Source organism: Diaphorina citri, unplaced genomic scaffold (genome assembly GCF_000475195.1).
Source record: "Diaphorina citri unplaced genomic scaffold, Diaci psyllid genome assembly version 1.1 scaffold454, whole genome shotgun sequence".
Lineage (NCBI taxonomy): Eukaryota > Metazoa > Arthropoda > Insecta > Hemiptera > Psyllidae > Diaphorina > Diaphorina citri.
The window spans coordinates 51,807-68,198 of record NW_007377889.1 but is presented as its reverse complement, the minus strand read 5'-3'; the positions used below and the strand labels follow the sequence as shown (position 1 = coordinate 68,198).

General features: G+C 38.4%; 1 protein-coding gene across 1 annotated transcript in view; it reads left to right on the top strand.

Moving 5' to 3' along the window:
• The window catches only part of LOC103508972 (rootletin), a 33,504-nt gene extending 17,408 nt beyond the window's left edge, over window positions 1-16,096 (top strand). The window contains 16 exon segments of the mRNA XM_026823434.1: window positions 361-542; window positions 1,079-1,246; window positions 1,703-1,883; window positions 2,325-2,356; window positions 2,951-3,077; window positions 5,676-5,854; window positions 6,220-6,396; window positions 6,820-6,927; window positions 8,801-8,980; window positions 9,725-9,937; window positions 10,234-10,325; window positions 12,866-13,009; window positions 13,051-13,189; window positions 13,564-13,605; window positions 13,921-13,983; window positions 14,613-16,096. Of these exon segments, the coding sequence (XP_026679235.1) occupies window positions 361-542; window positions 1,079-1,246; window positions 1,703-1,883; window positions 2,325-2,356; window positions 2,951-3,077; window positions 5,676-5,854; window positions 6,220-6,396; window positions 6,820-6,927; window positions 8,801-8,980; window positions 9,725-9,937; window positions 10,234-10,325; window positions 12,866-13,009; window positions 13,051-13,189; window positions 13,564-13,605; window positions 13,921-13,983; window positions 14,613-14,876 (2,291 nt within the window). The 3' untranslated portion in view covers window positions 14,877-16,096.
• The last annotated feature ends 296 nt before the right edge of the window (window positions 16,097-16,392 follow it).

Genomic DNA, 16,392 nt, shown 5'->3' with positions numbered 1-16,392 from the left:
GCAGAAAAAATGAGGAACTAGGGAATTTTTCTTTTTCTTCTACGACTTCTAGATCCCGAGATAATTCGATTTGAATTTTCTACCTTTTAAAGTTACTTTTTCGGAGTTACCTCAGATTTGGATTTTTCACACCTTTTTACGTAGGAATCGACCTTTTACGTCATATTTTTTACCCAATGGAACAGTTTCCTTAAAAAATTACAGTACAATCGTAGATCTGAATTTGACCACACGAACCACTTCTACTGAAGTAGTGAAGACAACAGCTCTAAGCCCTTTTTACTCTCATTTAATATTTCGTATCCCATAATCTCTTTCTTTATCTAAATAATTTACATTCTAACTAACTTAACATTTCAGCGGAGAATGTGGGTGAATCTCTTCGTAAGGATCTCCTAGATACAAAGACACATCTGGCAGATAGTAACTTTGAGAAGGACAAATATGCCAAGTCTAACAAGGATCTGAGAGAGATGGTGAAGAAAGTGGAGAGTGAGAAACGAGACCAAGCGAGAACCATTGACGAGGGATTGCAGAAAATAGCAGGTAACTTAAAATATAATTACATATGTACATTACCTTAAATGGGAGAAACCGTGAAGCCTAGAATACACACCTATATTAGCAGGTAAGGGAGAAACCATGAAGCCTAGACAGTGTATAGCATCCCATTAAAAAGGTAGGTAGATCATGTGCAAAAAGAACGTTCACAAACAAGCATCAAGGGGAAAATGGGGTTAGGTAGCATGCGAAAAAATCGCAAATGATCAGGGTTTAGGGTTAGTCAAAGAAAAAGGTTCATTGATGCAGGTGTCATACCTTAATTTTCTGATCTCACCACTTTTATAGGCCGACATTTTTGGATAGGAACTTGGCCTTTTTTTCACATTTGTGTTTTTGTGGTAGTGTTTTACATAGTGCGGTTTGTAAATGAGAAGTGTTTTTTCCTCTGCTGGGAAATTTTGGAATTTGGCTCTTGGCTCGTTTTGGATTACCAACATTCAATGTTATTAAAGAACTTCAGATATGTTACAGGGTGTTGCTCTAGCTTTGCTCACTTATAATGTGTTTTATACAGGGTGACGATGAAAAGCAAGCGTTGCGTAATCAACTGAATGATCAGAGTAATGATGTAGCATCCCTCAAGAAGGAATTACTTCAGGCAGAACAGATCAGATTGGATTTAGATTCAGAGAAAGTAACTCTACAGGAGAAGTGCAAGTTCCTCGAAATAGAGAAAGAGAAGGTAAGTGAGAATTTCTTTTGAAAATCCGAACTGTAGGTATTAGTTCACAATGAATCACCAAGGTTAAGCAATGTTGCGCCTGGTTGGTACTCATATACATGACAATCCGGACAATGGCGTGTTGCTGGCTTTTCTCAGGTGAATATGAGGAGTCTGGTAGCTTGTTGCCAAATGAAAGGTAAACCCCCGTCATTGAAGATCATTACCGTGTTTACATGGATTAACAGTTGGTCACTGTCGCTGTTAGTTGAACGTCCATGCAAGACATAATCTTTTCTATTTTCTTTAAAGATTGGTCTGGCAATCTAGAGAGGAAACGCTGCATGCATCTTAGGGTATCTACTGGAGGAGAGAAATTTTAGTGATTGTTTTTTTTATATTTAAATAAATAAAGTTATCTTTTCTTTCTTTGTTGAGTACAACTTTGTCATCTCGTATCTTCTCTGCCTGTTTCAGGTTGAAGTAGAACTTAGCCAGGTGACCAAGGATCGCAGTGACCTCAGTCATCAACTGAGTCTCCTGCAACGCAAGAAAGAGAATGTGGTGGAAGATCTAGCGAGGTTGAAGCAGAAATATGAACAGAGTGTGGAGATGAATAACAGAGTCAATAAGAACCTGGAGGATCTGGTCAAGGAATGTGAGGAGAAAGAGGTAAAGACTTTTTTTTTTTTTTTTTTTTTTTTTTTTTTTGTAATCCACAATTAATAAAAATTTAATACCCAAAGCAAATGTTTGAGCCACGGCTTTCCTTCTTACATCAATGGGACCGTTGTAATTTACAATGGACTTGGTCCTACCAGATTTTCGTCATTCCAAGTAGGTATATGAATTTCATGCAAAAAGCCACTGCGGGGCCTCTAAAGGTCCGATCAGGCTCAAAACGAGAAAATTTCTTTGTGTTTGCTAAATTTCATCAAAATTGACAAACTATTGGAAATTTCTGGTGATAACAAAGTAAATCTAAAATCCCCAAGTTTAAACACAATACGTATACCGGTCAATTAACCCCTTCCGTTACTACGTCCATCACATCACAATATAATAGATCAGTTGCGCTTACTTGGGTGGTGTTTCAAAGTCATAGACACACAACAGATTAAGGAACTCAAGGTAAATTTACAAAAAATACATTAATATCTAGTAAAATAATTAATTGACAGGATAGGAGAAAGCCAGCCGTTCCGAGAACGAACATTATCCCATCAGGATAAAATCCGCCCCGGGCGGGAATCGAACCCGCGGCCTAGCGCTTACAAGGCAGACGCACTACCAACTAAGCTAACTAGGCTGGCATAATTAATTGAAATAAGGACAAAGAAATTGAGATAAAGAACAAAATTCCGGGTAAACTTGAAGGAAAGGAATTTCGGATAAAACTCAAGGAGCTTACAAACAATAAAGTTAGACTAATTTATAAGAATCCTTTTGAAAATAAAACAAATTAATTGTTAAGTAAAGTTTTTTTTTTTTTTTTTTTTTTTTTTTTGGGTCTTTTAAACGTTTGATCTGCTGAGATCGTCAAGTTTTTTTTTTTTTTTTTTTTTTTTTTTTAGGTCGTATTACTGGACCTGTGTGTATAAAACTTAAAGAACTTGTTTAGGTTTTGTGAAATTTCATTCCTGTTTTTAGAAATTAGACGTTTACATTAGAATCTTAGATAACATAAATATGTTTCTATACGTTTTCTTTCTCTTATATTTCCAGGCAAGACTAGGAGGTGCAGAAGAGAGGGTGAGAGCATCCAGTGCTCATCTATTACAACTAGAAGCTAGTAAGAAAGATGTTGAACACAAGTTGAGTTCTATTGGATCTACTCTCAGGCGTATAGCAGGTAAGAGTCACTTATATCTTGATAGCAATTAGCCAGACGCTGACAGCAGGTTGTGGAAAGAAATTAGGCTCGTTTATTAGGAGCATACTCTTACTGACTGAACTTCTATCCTGTCCTCCAGACGCTGACAGCAGGTTGTGGAAAGAAATTAGGCTCGTTTATTAGGAGCATACTCTTACTGACTGAACTTCTATCCTGTCCTCATTTTCTCTTGGATTTCGGAACAGCTAGTAAGACTTCCGTTGTTACAGTTTCCTCTATCAAACATCTACAAAATCCAGTCGGTACATAAGTAATAGCTATTGCAGTTGGTTTCCGCATTAGACAGACACCGAAGCGAATACAATAGTCCGTCCCTTATACCTTTTTATTACTATTGTAATAATAAAGGAAGGACGGACTAAAAAGTGCTTCCTTTGTCCATACACCTTGGGTTTTGAGTCAACTATACATTCCTAGGGTGTATCATGCCCATGATTATATCACCAAGTATGGTGTTCAAAAGTGGCTAGTACATAGTTCAGTGAAATGTAGAAATCACTCTGGAAAAGGGTCTGTGCGGGCCCCCCGAAGGCCCCATTCTTCCTCGCCTTTACCTGTGTTTATACGGGGTCGCCGTTTTTCGTCAGCTTCTCAATCAGCCCTAGCAAGGGTGATTGCTTTGGTGGATATTTGGTTTTGGCTAAAAAATTAATATAAAACAAGCTGGGTCCGTCCCTCCGAGAATTTTTTAGCCCGTAGTTTATTCGATCGTGATTAAAGAAAATCAGTACCTATGTACCTACCTAATTTGTTTAATATTCAGTTTATTATTATTCTTGATTTGATTTTTCGAATTTACTTTCATGTAATGATCAATCAATGTGATTTCTCAATTATTTAGCCTTAAGATACCATGCCTTTTACACTGTATTGTTTTGTACAAAGCTTATGGTACCTGAGATCAATCAATGTGATTTCTCAATTATTTAGCCTTAAGATACCATGTCTTAAGATATCAAACATGGTATCTTAAGGCTAAATAATTGAGAAATCACATTGATTTACCTTTTACACTTTACATGGACAGCTATCAGAGAAGGAGGCAGAGTTAGCCCGTATCAGAGCCCAGTACGATGCTTACAAGAGTATGGATTGTCATACCGATAGATCTAGTGATCTAGAGAGATACAGAGCAGCTCAGCTACATGCTGAGAGTTTACTGGAAGCCAGGGAGAAATCACACAGACAACAAGTGAACCGACTGGAGAATCAGGTAAGATATAGTAAATATCACAAAAAATAACTGTCTGTCCCCATAGAAGGACTTATCCAAACCTGGTCGACCTATATATCAAATTAAAGGTCTTTCTACCAGGAACACGAAAATGGTGTTGCAAATTTTGTCCATAAAACCAAAAAAAAAAAACTGGTTTTTGGGGGATTTTTTTTTTTCACATTTTCTCACACAAATGAGCTCTGATCTTGAAAATTGTGGCGACGACCTATGAACTCAAAGCGAGAAAGTTTTAGATAATACTTCAGTCGATCATTTAAGACCGGTTTTAGCGTCACCTGTGTTAAGCTACGCCGAGAAAGACCAATAAATAGATGGGTGACTTCAACATTGTATTGGGAATAAAGAGAGAACGGGCTCTAATCTTGATTTCAAATTATTACATGAAAGTAAAATCAAAAAATCAAATCAAGAATTTTCCTCACGAGGCTGAGTGGGCCCCACACCAGCCAGTCACGGAATCAATCATTTGGATGATACAAATTTCTTGACCCCGCCGGGAATCGAACCCGGGTCTTCCGCGAGCAAGGCGAGTGCAGTGACCACTACGTCATGGGAGCTGACTACCGCTACAACAGCTGGCTTTCTCCTATCCTCTTCTCCTCTGTTCGATTTCGGTGCATAGACCTCCATTGTTACAGTTCCCTCTATCAAGCGTTTAACTCTGTACACAAGAAGCCCACTTGAGAGCTTAGGTCTGAGGTGTAAGGGCAAACAGCTTGGTGAAACTTTTAGAACTGTCCGACTTACAGTTGAGAAGTTTAATGTAATAGAAAGTCGTGTGATGTTCACACCAGATTTTTTTCTCTTGGATTTCGGGACAGTAAGACTTCGGTTGTTACAGTTTCCTCTACAAAATCCAGTCGGTACATAAGTAATAGCTATTGCATTTGGTTTCCGCATTAACTTCAAAACGGTTTGTTCTATTATGCTAAAATTCTGAAAACATAATACCACTCACGCTCAAACGTTCTGACAAACCAAAGTCAAACAGTCTGAGAGACCTTGGTGTCTGAGCGTGAGTTGTCGACATAAAGAACATTTTGGCTCATTGATTTTTGTCTCCAAACGTTCATTTTTCTGAACTAATCGTATCCTTATTTATGCTGACAGGTATTCAGCTAGAGCTAGACGGTCATGTATGTGCTAAGGGAGTTGTGAACTATATCTATTCATTCTATTATTCTACTGACAGATATTCAGCTAGACGGCCGTGTATGTGCTAAAAGAATTGTGAAATCTATTATTCTACTGACAGGTATTCACCTAGAGTCTAGAGGGTTGCGTATAGTATGTGCTAAATTCCATTACTCTACTGCCAGGTATTCAGCTAGACGGCCGTGCATCACACGCTGGAGGTAAGATGACATCTCCATCGCGCCGTTATAGTCCAGTCAGAGGAGGAGAAGGAGGGGAAGGTCTCATTGATGTAGATCCTGAGATAGTGAGGAAGGGAGTGAGGAATCTAATGCAACAAGTGGCGCAGATTGAGAGAGAACGGGTAAGTAAACGCTCGTAGTAGCAGTGCAATAGTCCTAAACAAAAATGGACGCGGCACACAAGGGCTCAAGAAGAGACCGCTTTAACATATGTACGTACTTGTTAATGGGTGTGGGTTTGATTCTTATAATAAAATAGTCTCTTGAGAGTTTCAAGTGAAAGGTAACTACATTATCAATATTACTTAATTTTTCTAGGGAGCTCATGGTTTTGCTAGCTTTATAGATGGTCTCGAGTTCGATTTGTAGAAAGAGGCAGCTAGGCATATTTGGTGATGAAAAGCTCACCTTTTTAAACTTGTTTAGCTTATTTCATTTTCTTTATTTTAATTCCTATTAACCTCCTATTATACGAATCATTCCCCAGGATGATCTGAAAGCAATGACCCAAGCTCTGAAGCGAGAAATCAAGGATCTCTCAGATGCACATACCCAGGAATCAAACAAGATGGCCCAAGCACAGCAAACCATGCGAGCATTACAGGAAGAGAAATATGCTCTGGAAACCAAGCTGAGCCAAACTAAAGCCGCAGCCAACTCTCAGGTAATTGAGAATTGACGGGACGTAGCTAGTGTTTTATTAGAATACTTATGTATTTGTCATGAAACCATTGACATTTTGAGGACACAGCTTAGTAATAAAAGTTTGTAGGTACTTCGTTCCATTCTAATGATTTGAACTTGAAGACTTCCTAAAAAAGCACTAAAAAAAAGTTTTGGGAAAATAAAGTCACCTTGGGTTACCCCATTTTTATATGCATATTGAATTTATCACTTATTGCATTCAATTTAATTGAACCTGCAGCATTGTAATACTTGTATTTAAGGATAAAAGAATGTACGTGTATTAATTACTGTCTACTACCTGATATAGAGACCATTCAACATCACATTCAATAGAAAATGAATCATATGCTTTTTCAAAGTCAACTAATTAATTTTCTTTTCTGTTCCCATGGTAACACAGAGTGAGGCAATGGATCAGAAGAATGAAGAGTTGCAACATCTCAGAGAGAAAGTGTTGACTCTGGAATTAACATTGAGTAATGTTAGCGAGGAAAAATCTCAGGGCGATGTAAGTATACTAAGCCAGGGTACTGGGATCGATACCCGGAACTTTAGTGAATCGTTGGGAACTAGTGCATTTAAAAATGCCGCGAGCAACGTATCCATACTGATTTTTGGCCCATCCTTTATTATTATTACGATAGTAATAAAAAAAGGTATAGTGGACGGGCTATTGTATTCGCTTCAGTGTCTGTCAGAAAAAAAAAAAAAAAAATCAATTAATTATTTTACTAGATATTAATGTATTTTTTGTAAATTTACCTTGAGTTCCTTAATCTGTTGTGTAGCATCAGCTAGACACACCTCCAGATTATGTTTCTGATCTTCCAGTTTTCTCTCCTTGTTTCGTAATGACTCCAGGGTCATCATCAGATCTTGCTCCCTTGCTCTCCATCTCCCTTCTTCCTCATCCCCTCTCTGTCGGAGACGTTGTATTTCTTGTTGAGCTAGGTCGTAGTTAGCTTCAATATCCACGATCTGAAATGCAATCCATTAGTAGGTTATACCTACTTGGTTTTCAATTATACAGGTCTGATCGAGTTCCTACTGCACTGCTAAGGTCTTATCAGCTCCAAGTCGGACCTGTGACCTAGCGGGGTTTATACGCTTTTCCCGGAATGAAATTCCATGACTTTTCCAGAAAATTTCCATGAGTTTTCCAGAAAGTTAGGGGGCGGAGGTATTTAAAAATCAGTAAGATTACCCCTTCATTTAAATAAAATATGCAATGTGCAGAACGTCAAGGAATATGAGGGGGAATGCGCCGCAGGCCGTTTTTCGGAAAAACTTAATATTTATTTTGAACATTCTTAATTTTTGACCGGGTGGCAAATTCCATGAATTTTCCAGGTTCTCTTTAAATTTTCACTATTTTCCATGACTTTTTTGGCCGATTTTCAGATTCCATGACTTTTCCAGGTCGCGTATAAACCCTGCCTAGTGCTTACATGGCAGGCGTGCTACTCTCCAAGCTATAATAATAAAAAAAACTAAAAAAAAAAAAAAACTTTTACTTCGTTTATTAAACATGTTCTCTCACCTGTTTCTTAATGGCATGTAGATCTTGCTGTGCCTTATCTCTCTCTTCTGACACCACTAGGAGTCTTGCATTCAATTCCTTCTCCTCATTCAGTTTCTGAGCACTCTGTGATGAAGCTTTGTGCAATTCCTCCGTCAACGTCTGTGCATGTTTCTCACTGGATAGAAGGGAGCGCTCTACTTCACGACATTGAGTGAGTAACTTAGCACGCTCGATTTCAAGCTGATTCCGAGCCTCTTCCAGACCTGAATATGAAAATCAGTTAAAGTGTGTCCACACATAGTATACCGGCCAGGCGGCCACCCATCGATCTCGACTGAACCGTCCATACTGCCTCGACAACATAGATTCACCTCCTCGGTCGACTATGCTTGGACACACTGGGTACAACGACATAATTATGTACCTGAATATCCCTCATCAGACCCCTACAATTTAGGGGCCCTGAGCTAGCTCTCTGGCCTTGATGATACCTCTTGGTATCCTCTTAATGGGATAGTATATGGACTCACAGCTTTTCTCTGGAATAAACCTGAGTATGCGGACTCTTTAGAGGTGCTGCAGGTGAATTTTAGAGAAACTGGGGAGGTTGAAATATACCAGTGAGGGTACTTCTAGGTTCCATCAAGGCCAGGGTATAGCAGCTTGGGCAGGGGAAAAAATACTGGTCACAATAGATCTACAGAGGTCGCAGTGTTAATTGCATACTCTCTTGGGAGAGGAGCAACCAGTCCCATAATAGAATAGAATAGAAGGGCAAACAGCCCTATAGGACGGGATGAGCTTTTACAACTCCCTCTATGCAACCTCTTTGAAAAATATTTTCTTCTCCATTCCACAGGATAAGCTGATGAAATGTCGTGAGTCCGGAGCAAGGTTAGATGCAGAGAAGAGAGCATTACAAGATGAACTAAGTAGAACCGAGGCCAGAGTAACCAAGCTAGAACTACAACGTGTAGCATTGGAAGGAGATCAGCAGAGACTACAGATGTTACTGCAGGAGAAGGAGACTAACCTTCATGTAAGTGAATAGAACATTATGAATTCACTGAAGCTAGAGGCCTAGAGCCTCTAATTAGGAACAACCTAGAATAGATCAGTTGCGCTTACTTGGGTGATGTTTCAAAGTCATAGAGCAGGAAAAGTAAGGAAAAACGGAATTTTTCTTTTTCTTCTACGACTCAAAGTGCGAAGCCAATAAGGAGCGCGTAGCGCGATTGTATTCTTTCAAATTGAGAAGCCAATAAGGAGCGCGTAGCGCGACCATTTTTTCTAAAAGACGTAAAGCCAATAGGGAGCGCGCAGCGCGACCATATTGTATCAAAGTGCGAATGCAATAAGGAGCGCGTAGCGCGACCATATTTTACAGACGTGCGAAGTCAAGTGCAACGGTAGCATTCTTTCTGGTGAGGATTCCTAATGACGGAGAATTTTTCTTTTACTTAAATATTCCAACCGTGGCGAAGCACGGGTAACCTGCTAGTAGAAAGTAAAAATAGAAAAACTCAAGCTAATACATACAAATCTATATTCACAAAGCTAATGCCAGCCACGCACGCTCAGACAATTGGAACTTGTTTGACGGAAAAAGCTTCTGACCTAGGTCTATCAGATCGTCTTACCTAGGTCTGAAGCTTTTCCCACCACACACGTTTTGACTGTCTGACGGGACTGACGGTCCGCGGTTTGTTAGATTGTCTGAGCGTGAGTAGATGGCCTAAGCTTACAACGTTCTAACCTTGCTTCCCCTATTTCTACTCCACAGAAACTACAGGAGCGTTGTGAACACCAATGCCGTAACATCACAGGTCTAGAGGAGCGCTGCACATCACTCAAAACTACCATAGATCAGTTGAATCTAACATTAGAGAGAGCATCAGCGGGGGAGACAGAGCTCAGAGGAGAAATACAAACCTTACAACGTAACCTTATGGATACGAGTTTGAATTCACAGTCTAACTGTGAGAAACTCAAACAGGTAAGATGTCTAAATTGCAAAACTGCTCAGGTAAGCCCTCAGTTATCTAGACTTAAACAGCTTAATTGCACAAAAAAAAAAAACAGCCAGCTTATGCCCCGAGATTTTCAACGAAAATAATAATAATAATAATAATAATAATAATAATAATAATAATAATAATTCAGGAAATTGAACCCAGAACCCTCGGATGCAATACCATGACTTCGGTCTGATAGTATTTCGATCAGGCAAACTTATACCACACTCATTTAAACATTGTTCGCTTATTCCATTATTGTCTCTCTGGTTCACAGCTACAGAAACTACTGCATAGTGCAGAGAATGAGAAGCGTGTACTGCAGGAGAGACTTGATACTTGCCAGGCCTCCCTAGCAGAACTACGCAGGTAAGGGATCAGTTATCAATACAGAAGATCTGGGGTTCCATTCCCAGAGTCAACAAATGTATTCTTTATTTCATTGCAGGTATTTCAACGGGTTATTTTCTGACCCAACGGTCCCAAAACAATCACCCTAGGGCTGACTAAAAAACGCCGACCCTGTTTTAACACGGGAAAAAAGCAAAGAAGAAGACTTTCTGGTGCTTTTTAGTCCGTCCTTCCTTTATTAAATTACAATAGTAATAATAAAAGGTATATAGTGGTTAGTGGACAGATATAGTAAAAATCACAAAAAATAAAATAGACAACAAGTGAACCGACTGGAGAATCAGGTAAGATATAGTAAAAATCACAAAAAATGATCCAGACAACAAGTGAACCGACTATAGAAGGACTTATCCAAACCTGGTCGACCTATATATCAAATTAAAGGTCTTTTTACCAGGAACACGAAAGTGTTGGTTCAAATTTTGTCCAGAAAACATCCTGAGAGAGATGGGGGGAGATAAAACTGTATATTAACCCTCTCATTTCTACTCCTGAGAGAGATGGGGGGAGATAAAACTGTATATTAACCCTCTCATTTCTACTCCTGAGAGAGATGGGGGGAGATAAAACTGTATATTAACCCTCTCATTTCTACTCCTGAGAGAGATGGGGGGAGATAAAACTGTATATTAACCCTCTCATTTCTACTCCTGAGAGAGATGGGGGGAGATAAAACTGTATATTAACCCTCTCATTTCTACTCCTGAGAGAGATGGGGGGAGATAAAACTGTATATTAACCCTCTCATTTCTACTCCTGAGAGAGATGGGGGGAGATAAAACTGTATATTAACCCTCTCATTTCTACTCCTGAGAGAGATGGGGGGAGATAAAACTGTATATTAACCCTCTCATTTCTACTCCTGAGAGAGATGGGGGGAGATAAAACTGTATATTAACCCTCTCATTTCTACTCCTGAGAGAGATGGGGGGAGATAAAACTGTATATTAACCCTCTCATTTCTACTCCTGAGAGAGATGGGGGGAGATAAAACTGTATATTAACCCTCTCATTTCTACTCCTGAGAGAGATGGGGGGAGATAAAACTGTATATTAACCCTCTCATTTCTACTCCTGAGAGAGATGGGGGGAGATAAAACTGTATATTAACCCTCTCATTTCTACTCCTGAGAGAGATGGGGGGAGATAAAACTGTATATTAACCCTCTCATTTCTACTCCTGAGAGAGATGGGGGGAGATAAAACTGTATATTAACCCTCTCATTTCTACTCCTGAGAGAGATGGGGGGAGATAAAACTGTATATTAACCCTCTCATTTCTACTCCTGAGAGAGATGGGGGGAGATAAAACTGTATATTAACCCTCTCATTTCTACTCCTGAGAGAGATGGGGGAGATAAAACTGTATATTAACCCTCTCATTTCTACTTCTAGGTTCGTCAGCTAGAGAGTGACAAGAGAACTTTGGAACGTAAATCCAGGAGTCGTAGCTATGAGAGAGCGGGGGGAGACAAGACGTACTCAACTATTGGGAACACCCTGTATGAGAAATCACCTGATGCTGACGTCACTATGTCTTGTCCTCATCATGATTATGCTCAGATTAAACAGAGATGTAGACGACTAGAACAACAGGTTAGTAATAACCTCAAAATACTAAAAAAAAGAATAATGCAACAAGTGGCGCAGATTGAGAGAGAACGGGTAAGTAAACGCTCGTAGTAGCAGTGCAATAGTCCTAAACAAAAATGGACGCGGCACACAAGGGCTCAAGAAGAGACCGCTTTAACATATGTACGTACTTGTTAATGGGTGTGGGTTTGATTCTTATAATAAAATAGTCTCTTGAGAGTTTCAAGTGAAAGGTAACTACATTATCAATATTACTTAATTTTTCTAGGGAGCTCATGGTGTTGCTAGCTTTATAGATGGTCTCGAGTTCGATTTGTAGAAAGAGGCAGCTAGGCATATTTGGTGATGAAAAGCTCACCTTTTTAAACTTGTTTAGCTTATTTCATTTTCTTTATTTTAATTCCTATTAACCTCCTATTATACGAATCATTCCCCAGGATGATCTGAAAGCAATGACCCAAGCTCTGAAGCGAGAAATCAAGGATCTCTCAGATGCACATACCCAGGAATCAAACAAGATGGCCCAAGCACAGCAAACCATGCGAGCATTACAGGAAGAGAAATATGCTCTGGAAACCAAGCTGAGCCAAACTAAAGCCGCAGCCAACTCTCAGGTAATTGAGAATTGACGGGACCTATGTATTTGTCATGAAACCATTGACATTTTGAAGACACAGCTTAGTAATAAAAGTTTGTAGGTAGTTCGTTCCATTCTAATGATTTGAACTTGAAGACTTCCTAAAAAAGCACCCAAAAAAAGTTTAGGTACATAGGTACTGATTTTCTCTAATCACGATCGAATAAACTACGGGCTGAAAAATTCCCGGAGGGACGGACCCAGCTTGTTTCCAGTAAGTCAATATACACATTATCTCTTTTATTATTTCCTCTCTTCTCGCCAACAGATGTAACATGAGTCAATGTGATCAGCTAAGCCGTCTCCAGAATGAACTAGAGGTGAAAGAGGTAGCCAGAGCCGGTCTGGAGAGTCAACTGAGAATGTCCCAATGGCCATCCGAATCTCCAGTGAATGGAGGTGACAGTGAGGAAATCTTCTCCAGAATGAACTAGAGGTGAAAGAGGTAGCCAGAGCCGGTCTGGAGAGTCAACTGAGAATGTCCCAATGGCCATCCGAATCTCCAATGAATGGAGGTGATAGTGAGGAAATCACCAAACTATGCAGAGAGAGATCCGAGCTGAGAAATAAACTCGAGAATCTACACGATAAGGTGAGAAGTTAGGACCACAGCACACTGAATATACTTTTTAATTTTAAATCTAATAGGAAATAATGTTCGTAATACTGCCGTGCTAAGCGAAAACGCCGTATGTCAAAAAATCCTACTTTCCGGAAATCGAGTTTAAAGATTTCAATCTATACGGCAAACATACGTTTTTGACATACGGCAAAACGTATTAAACCCCTCATTTCTACCCCTGAGAGATGGGGGGAGATAAAACTGTATATTAACCCCCTCATTTCTACTCCCAAGAGAGATGGGGGGAGATAAAACTGTATATTAACCCTCTCATTTCTACTCCTGAGAGAGATGGGGGGAGATAAAACTGTATATTAACCCTCTCATTTCTACTCCTGAGAGAGATGGGGGCAAATAGACAACAAGTGAACCGACTGGAGAATCAGGTAAGATATAGTAAAAATCACAAAAAATAAAATAGACAACAAGTGACCCGACTGGAGAATCAGGTAAGATATAGTAAAAATCACAAAAAATAAAATAGACAACAAGTGACCCGACTGGAGAATCAGGTAAGATATAGTAAAAATCACAAAAAATAAAATAGACAACAAGTGACCCGACTGGAGAATCAGGTAAGATATAGTAAAAATCACAAAAAATAAAATAGACAACAAGTGACCCGACTGGAGAATCAGGTAAGATATAGTAAAAATCACAAAAAATAAAATAGACAACAAGTGACCCGACTGGAGAATCAGGTAAGATATAGTAAAAATCACAAAAAATAAAATAGACAACAAGTGAACCGACTGGAGAATCAGGTAAGATATAGTAAAAATCACAAAAAATGATCCTCTTCTTCTTCTTCTTTAATGTGCCGTATCCTCATTAGACGTTGGCGGTCGTTCTGGCCCAAATTTCTCTATCCATTGCCCTGTTGAAAATTTCTTCTGCTGGTAATTCCGTCCATTTCATAATTTTGTCCATCTACATATATTAATAAAAGAGTAAACCCTGACTCATTCATTCATAATCAACTCACAGCCGAAGCGGCTGGACCGATTTTGATGAAACTTCGAGAATAGCTTCCTTTTGATTTGAATGGGCCAACTAAGAACGGATTATCCGAAACTCACAGTGGTTTCCAAACTATGACTAACAAGCTGGGTCCGTCCCTCCGGGAATTATTTAGCCCGTAGTTTATTCGATCAGTACCTATGTACCTACCTAATTTGTTTAATATTCAGTTTATTATTATTCTTGATTTGATTTGTGTCGTACACTCTTGCGATATTTCATCAAAATCCAGTAAACCGTTCAAGAAACAAAATGACAAACTAATTGTAAAATCGTCGAATAAAACTCAAAAGTCACATCGTTCGCTCAAAATTGTGTACAAATGATAGATTCCTTGGAAAACTTGTTACTCCAAATTTTGTCTCGCTTCCAGATTCAAATGTTACGAGATCAACTGAACTCTGAGATCAAGCGACGTCAACTGTACATCTACCGTGATACCAGGGCTGGCAAGGAGATGCAACAATTGAGACAGGCCCTGGGTGATTCATTACGTACAGTAGCTCACGACCCTGCTGTAGACGCTCTGCTACTTGAACATGAAGCTAATAAACTTGATACCACTGCCCTCTCTGCTAGTACTACCTCCAGTAGCTATCCTCTAGCCTTACCCCCTCCTAGATCCTATAGGAAGTAGATAGTCACTAAGGTTAAGCTACGTTGAGTAGGGTAATCTAATGGACACTGCCCTCTCTGCGAGCACTACGATTAGTAGCCTACACTTTAGATTTTATTTTATTTTACTCATCAAACAAATTCTGTTGGAGTTCAAGTTTGTATTGGATAAATTTGATAATAATCAATTATATTATTAGTTTTGTTGATATTTTGGAGGATTAAGCTTGAGTTTTTATACGGGCTAAAATTTAGTTTGTAATTTTGCTAGAATTAATCTAGCTCCACACCAGAATTGATCAGTACGTTCTACAATAGTGTGGACTCGGCTTTAGAAGCAGAATCCTATGCTATTTTCAGAACCAATATTATACACTGCACATTATAATACGTATCTCAGGTCTGTCACTTTCATGATCTCGAAAATTGAGAGCAAATGCGAAAAACAAAACTTTTTCTTAGTACCTACTTCTGTTGAAAATTTATTAGTTTAGAAAAGCTCTACGATTGTATTGAGGTCTGTCTAGGCGCTTGGAAATTTAAAATCTAGTCATTAGAATTACAATAATATATTAGAATACTCGTACATGGGTTAATATTTAACCCGTTAGATGTTTTTTTTTCTCCAAGAGAAAGTTATAATTTTTATTAAAACCTACAACCCAAAAGCGATCACCCTTTAGGGCTGATTGAGAGCTGGCGAAAAACGCCGACCCCGTCTGAACACGGGAAAAGGCGAAAAATAAGAAGTGTCTATGTAATAGTAATAGTATCTTAGGGCTTTGGTTGTACTTTTGTGTTATGTTTGCTCAACAATTTGAAATTTTGTTGTCACGACTATGTTTACGCTTTTTCCAGTAAATACAGAAGTACCAAGTTTTCCTCTTATGGTGGGGATAAATCGATAAATTTTGCGCTCAAAAGTCTGGTTCTCTTTTGATATAATCATTTTGGGTAGGTACATACATAAGTAGGTTCGTGTTCAATACCCAGTTTTATTATTTAGATGTCATTATAATATGATTTTTTTTTTTATTTATTTTATTTTTTCAACCTGTTTATTTAAATCTCAGAAACCATCATATTTTTATCTCCTTTTTGCCATTTTTATTTATTTTGTGTGATATTTTATTTTACATTTTATTTTTCATTCCCTCTGTGTTTACCTTGACAAATTTTACAGCTAATTTTAACTTTGTTCATTTTTCTACGTTTGATTAAGATTTACCTTCTTGAGCCTTATTTTTCCAAAGAAAATAAAAGGTACGGTTTTTTTTTTTTTTTTTTTTTTTTTTGTGCTTTTTTTTTTTAAAAAAAAAAAAAGTTTTTTTTTTTTTTTTTTTTTTTTTTTTTTTTTTTTTTTTTTTTTTTTTTTTTTAAGGCGCCATCTGAAAAGCAAGAAAATATACGACCACAGCGCAACCTAGCTGTAATTTTTTGTAACTAAATACATTTGTATTTCAATTCCAAAAGAGGAGAACATTTCAAAATTCAAGGGATAATCTGACATGGTACAAAATGATGTCTTGTCCTCACCT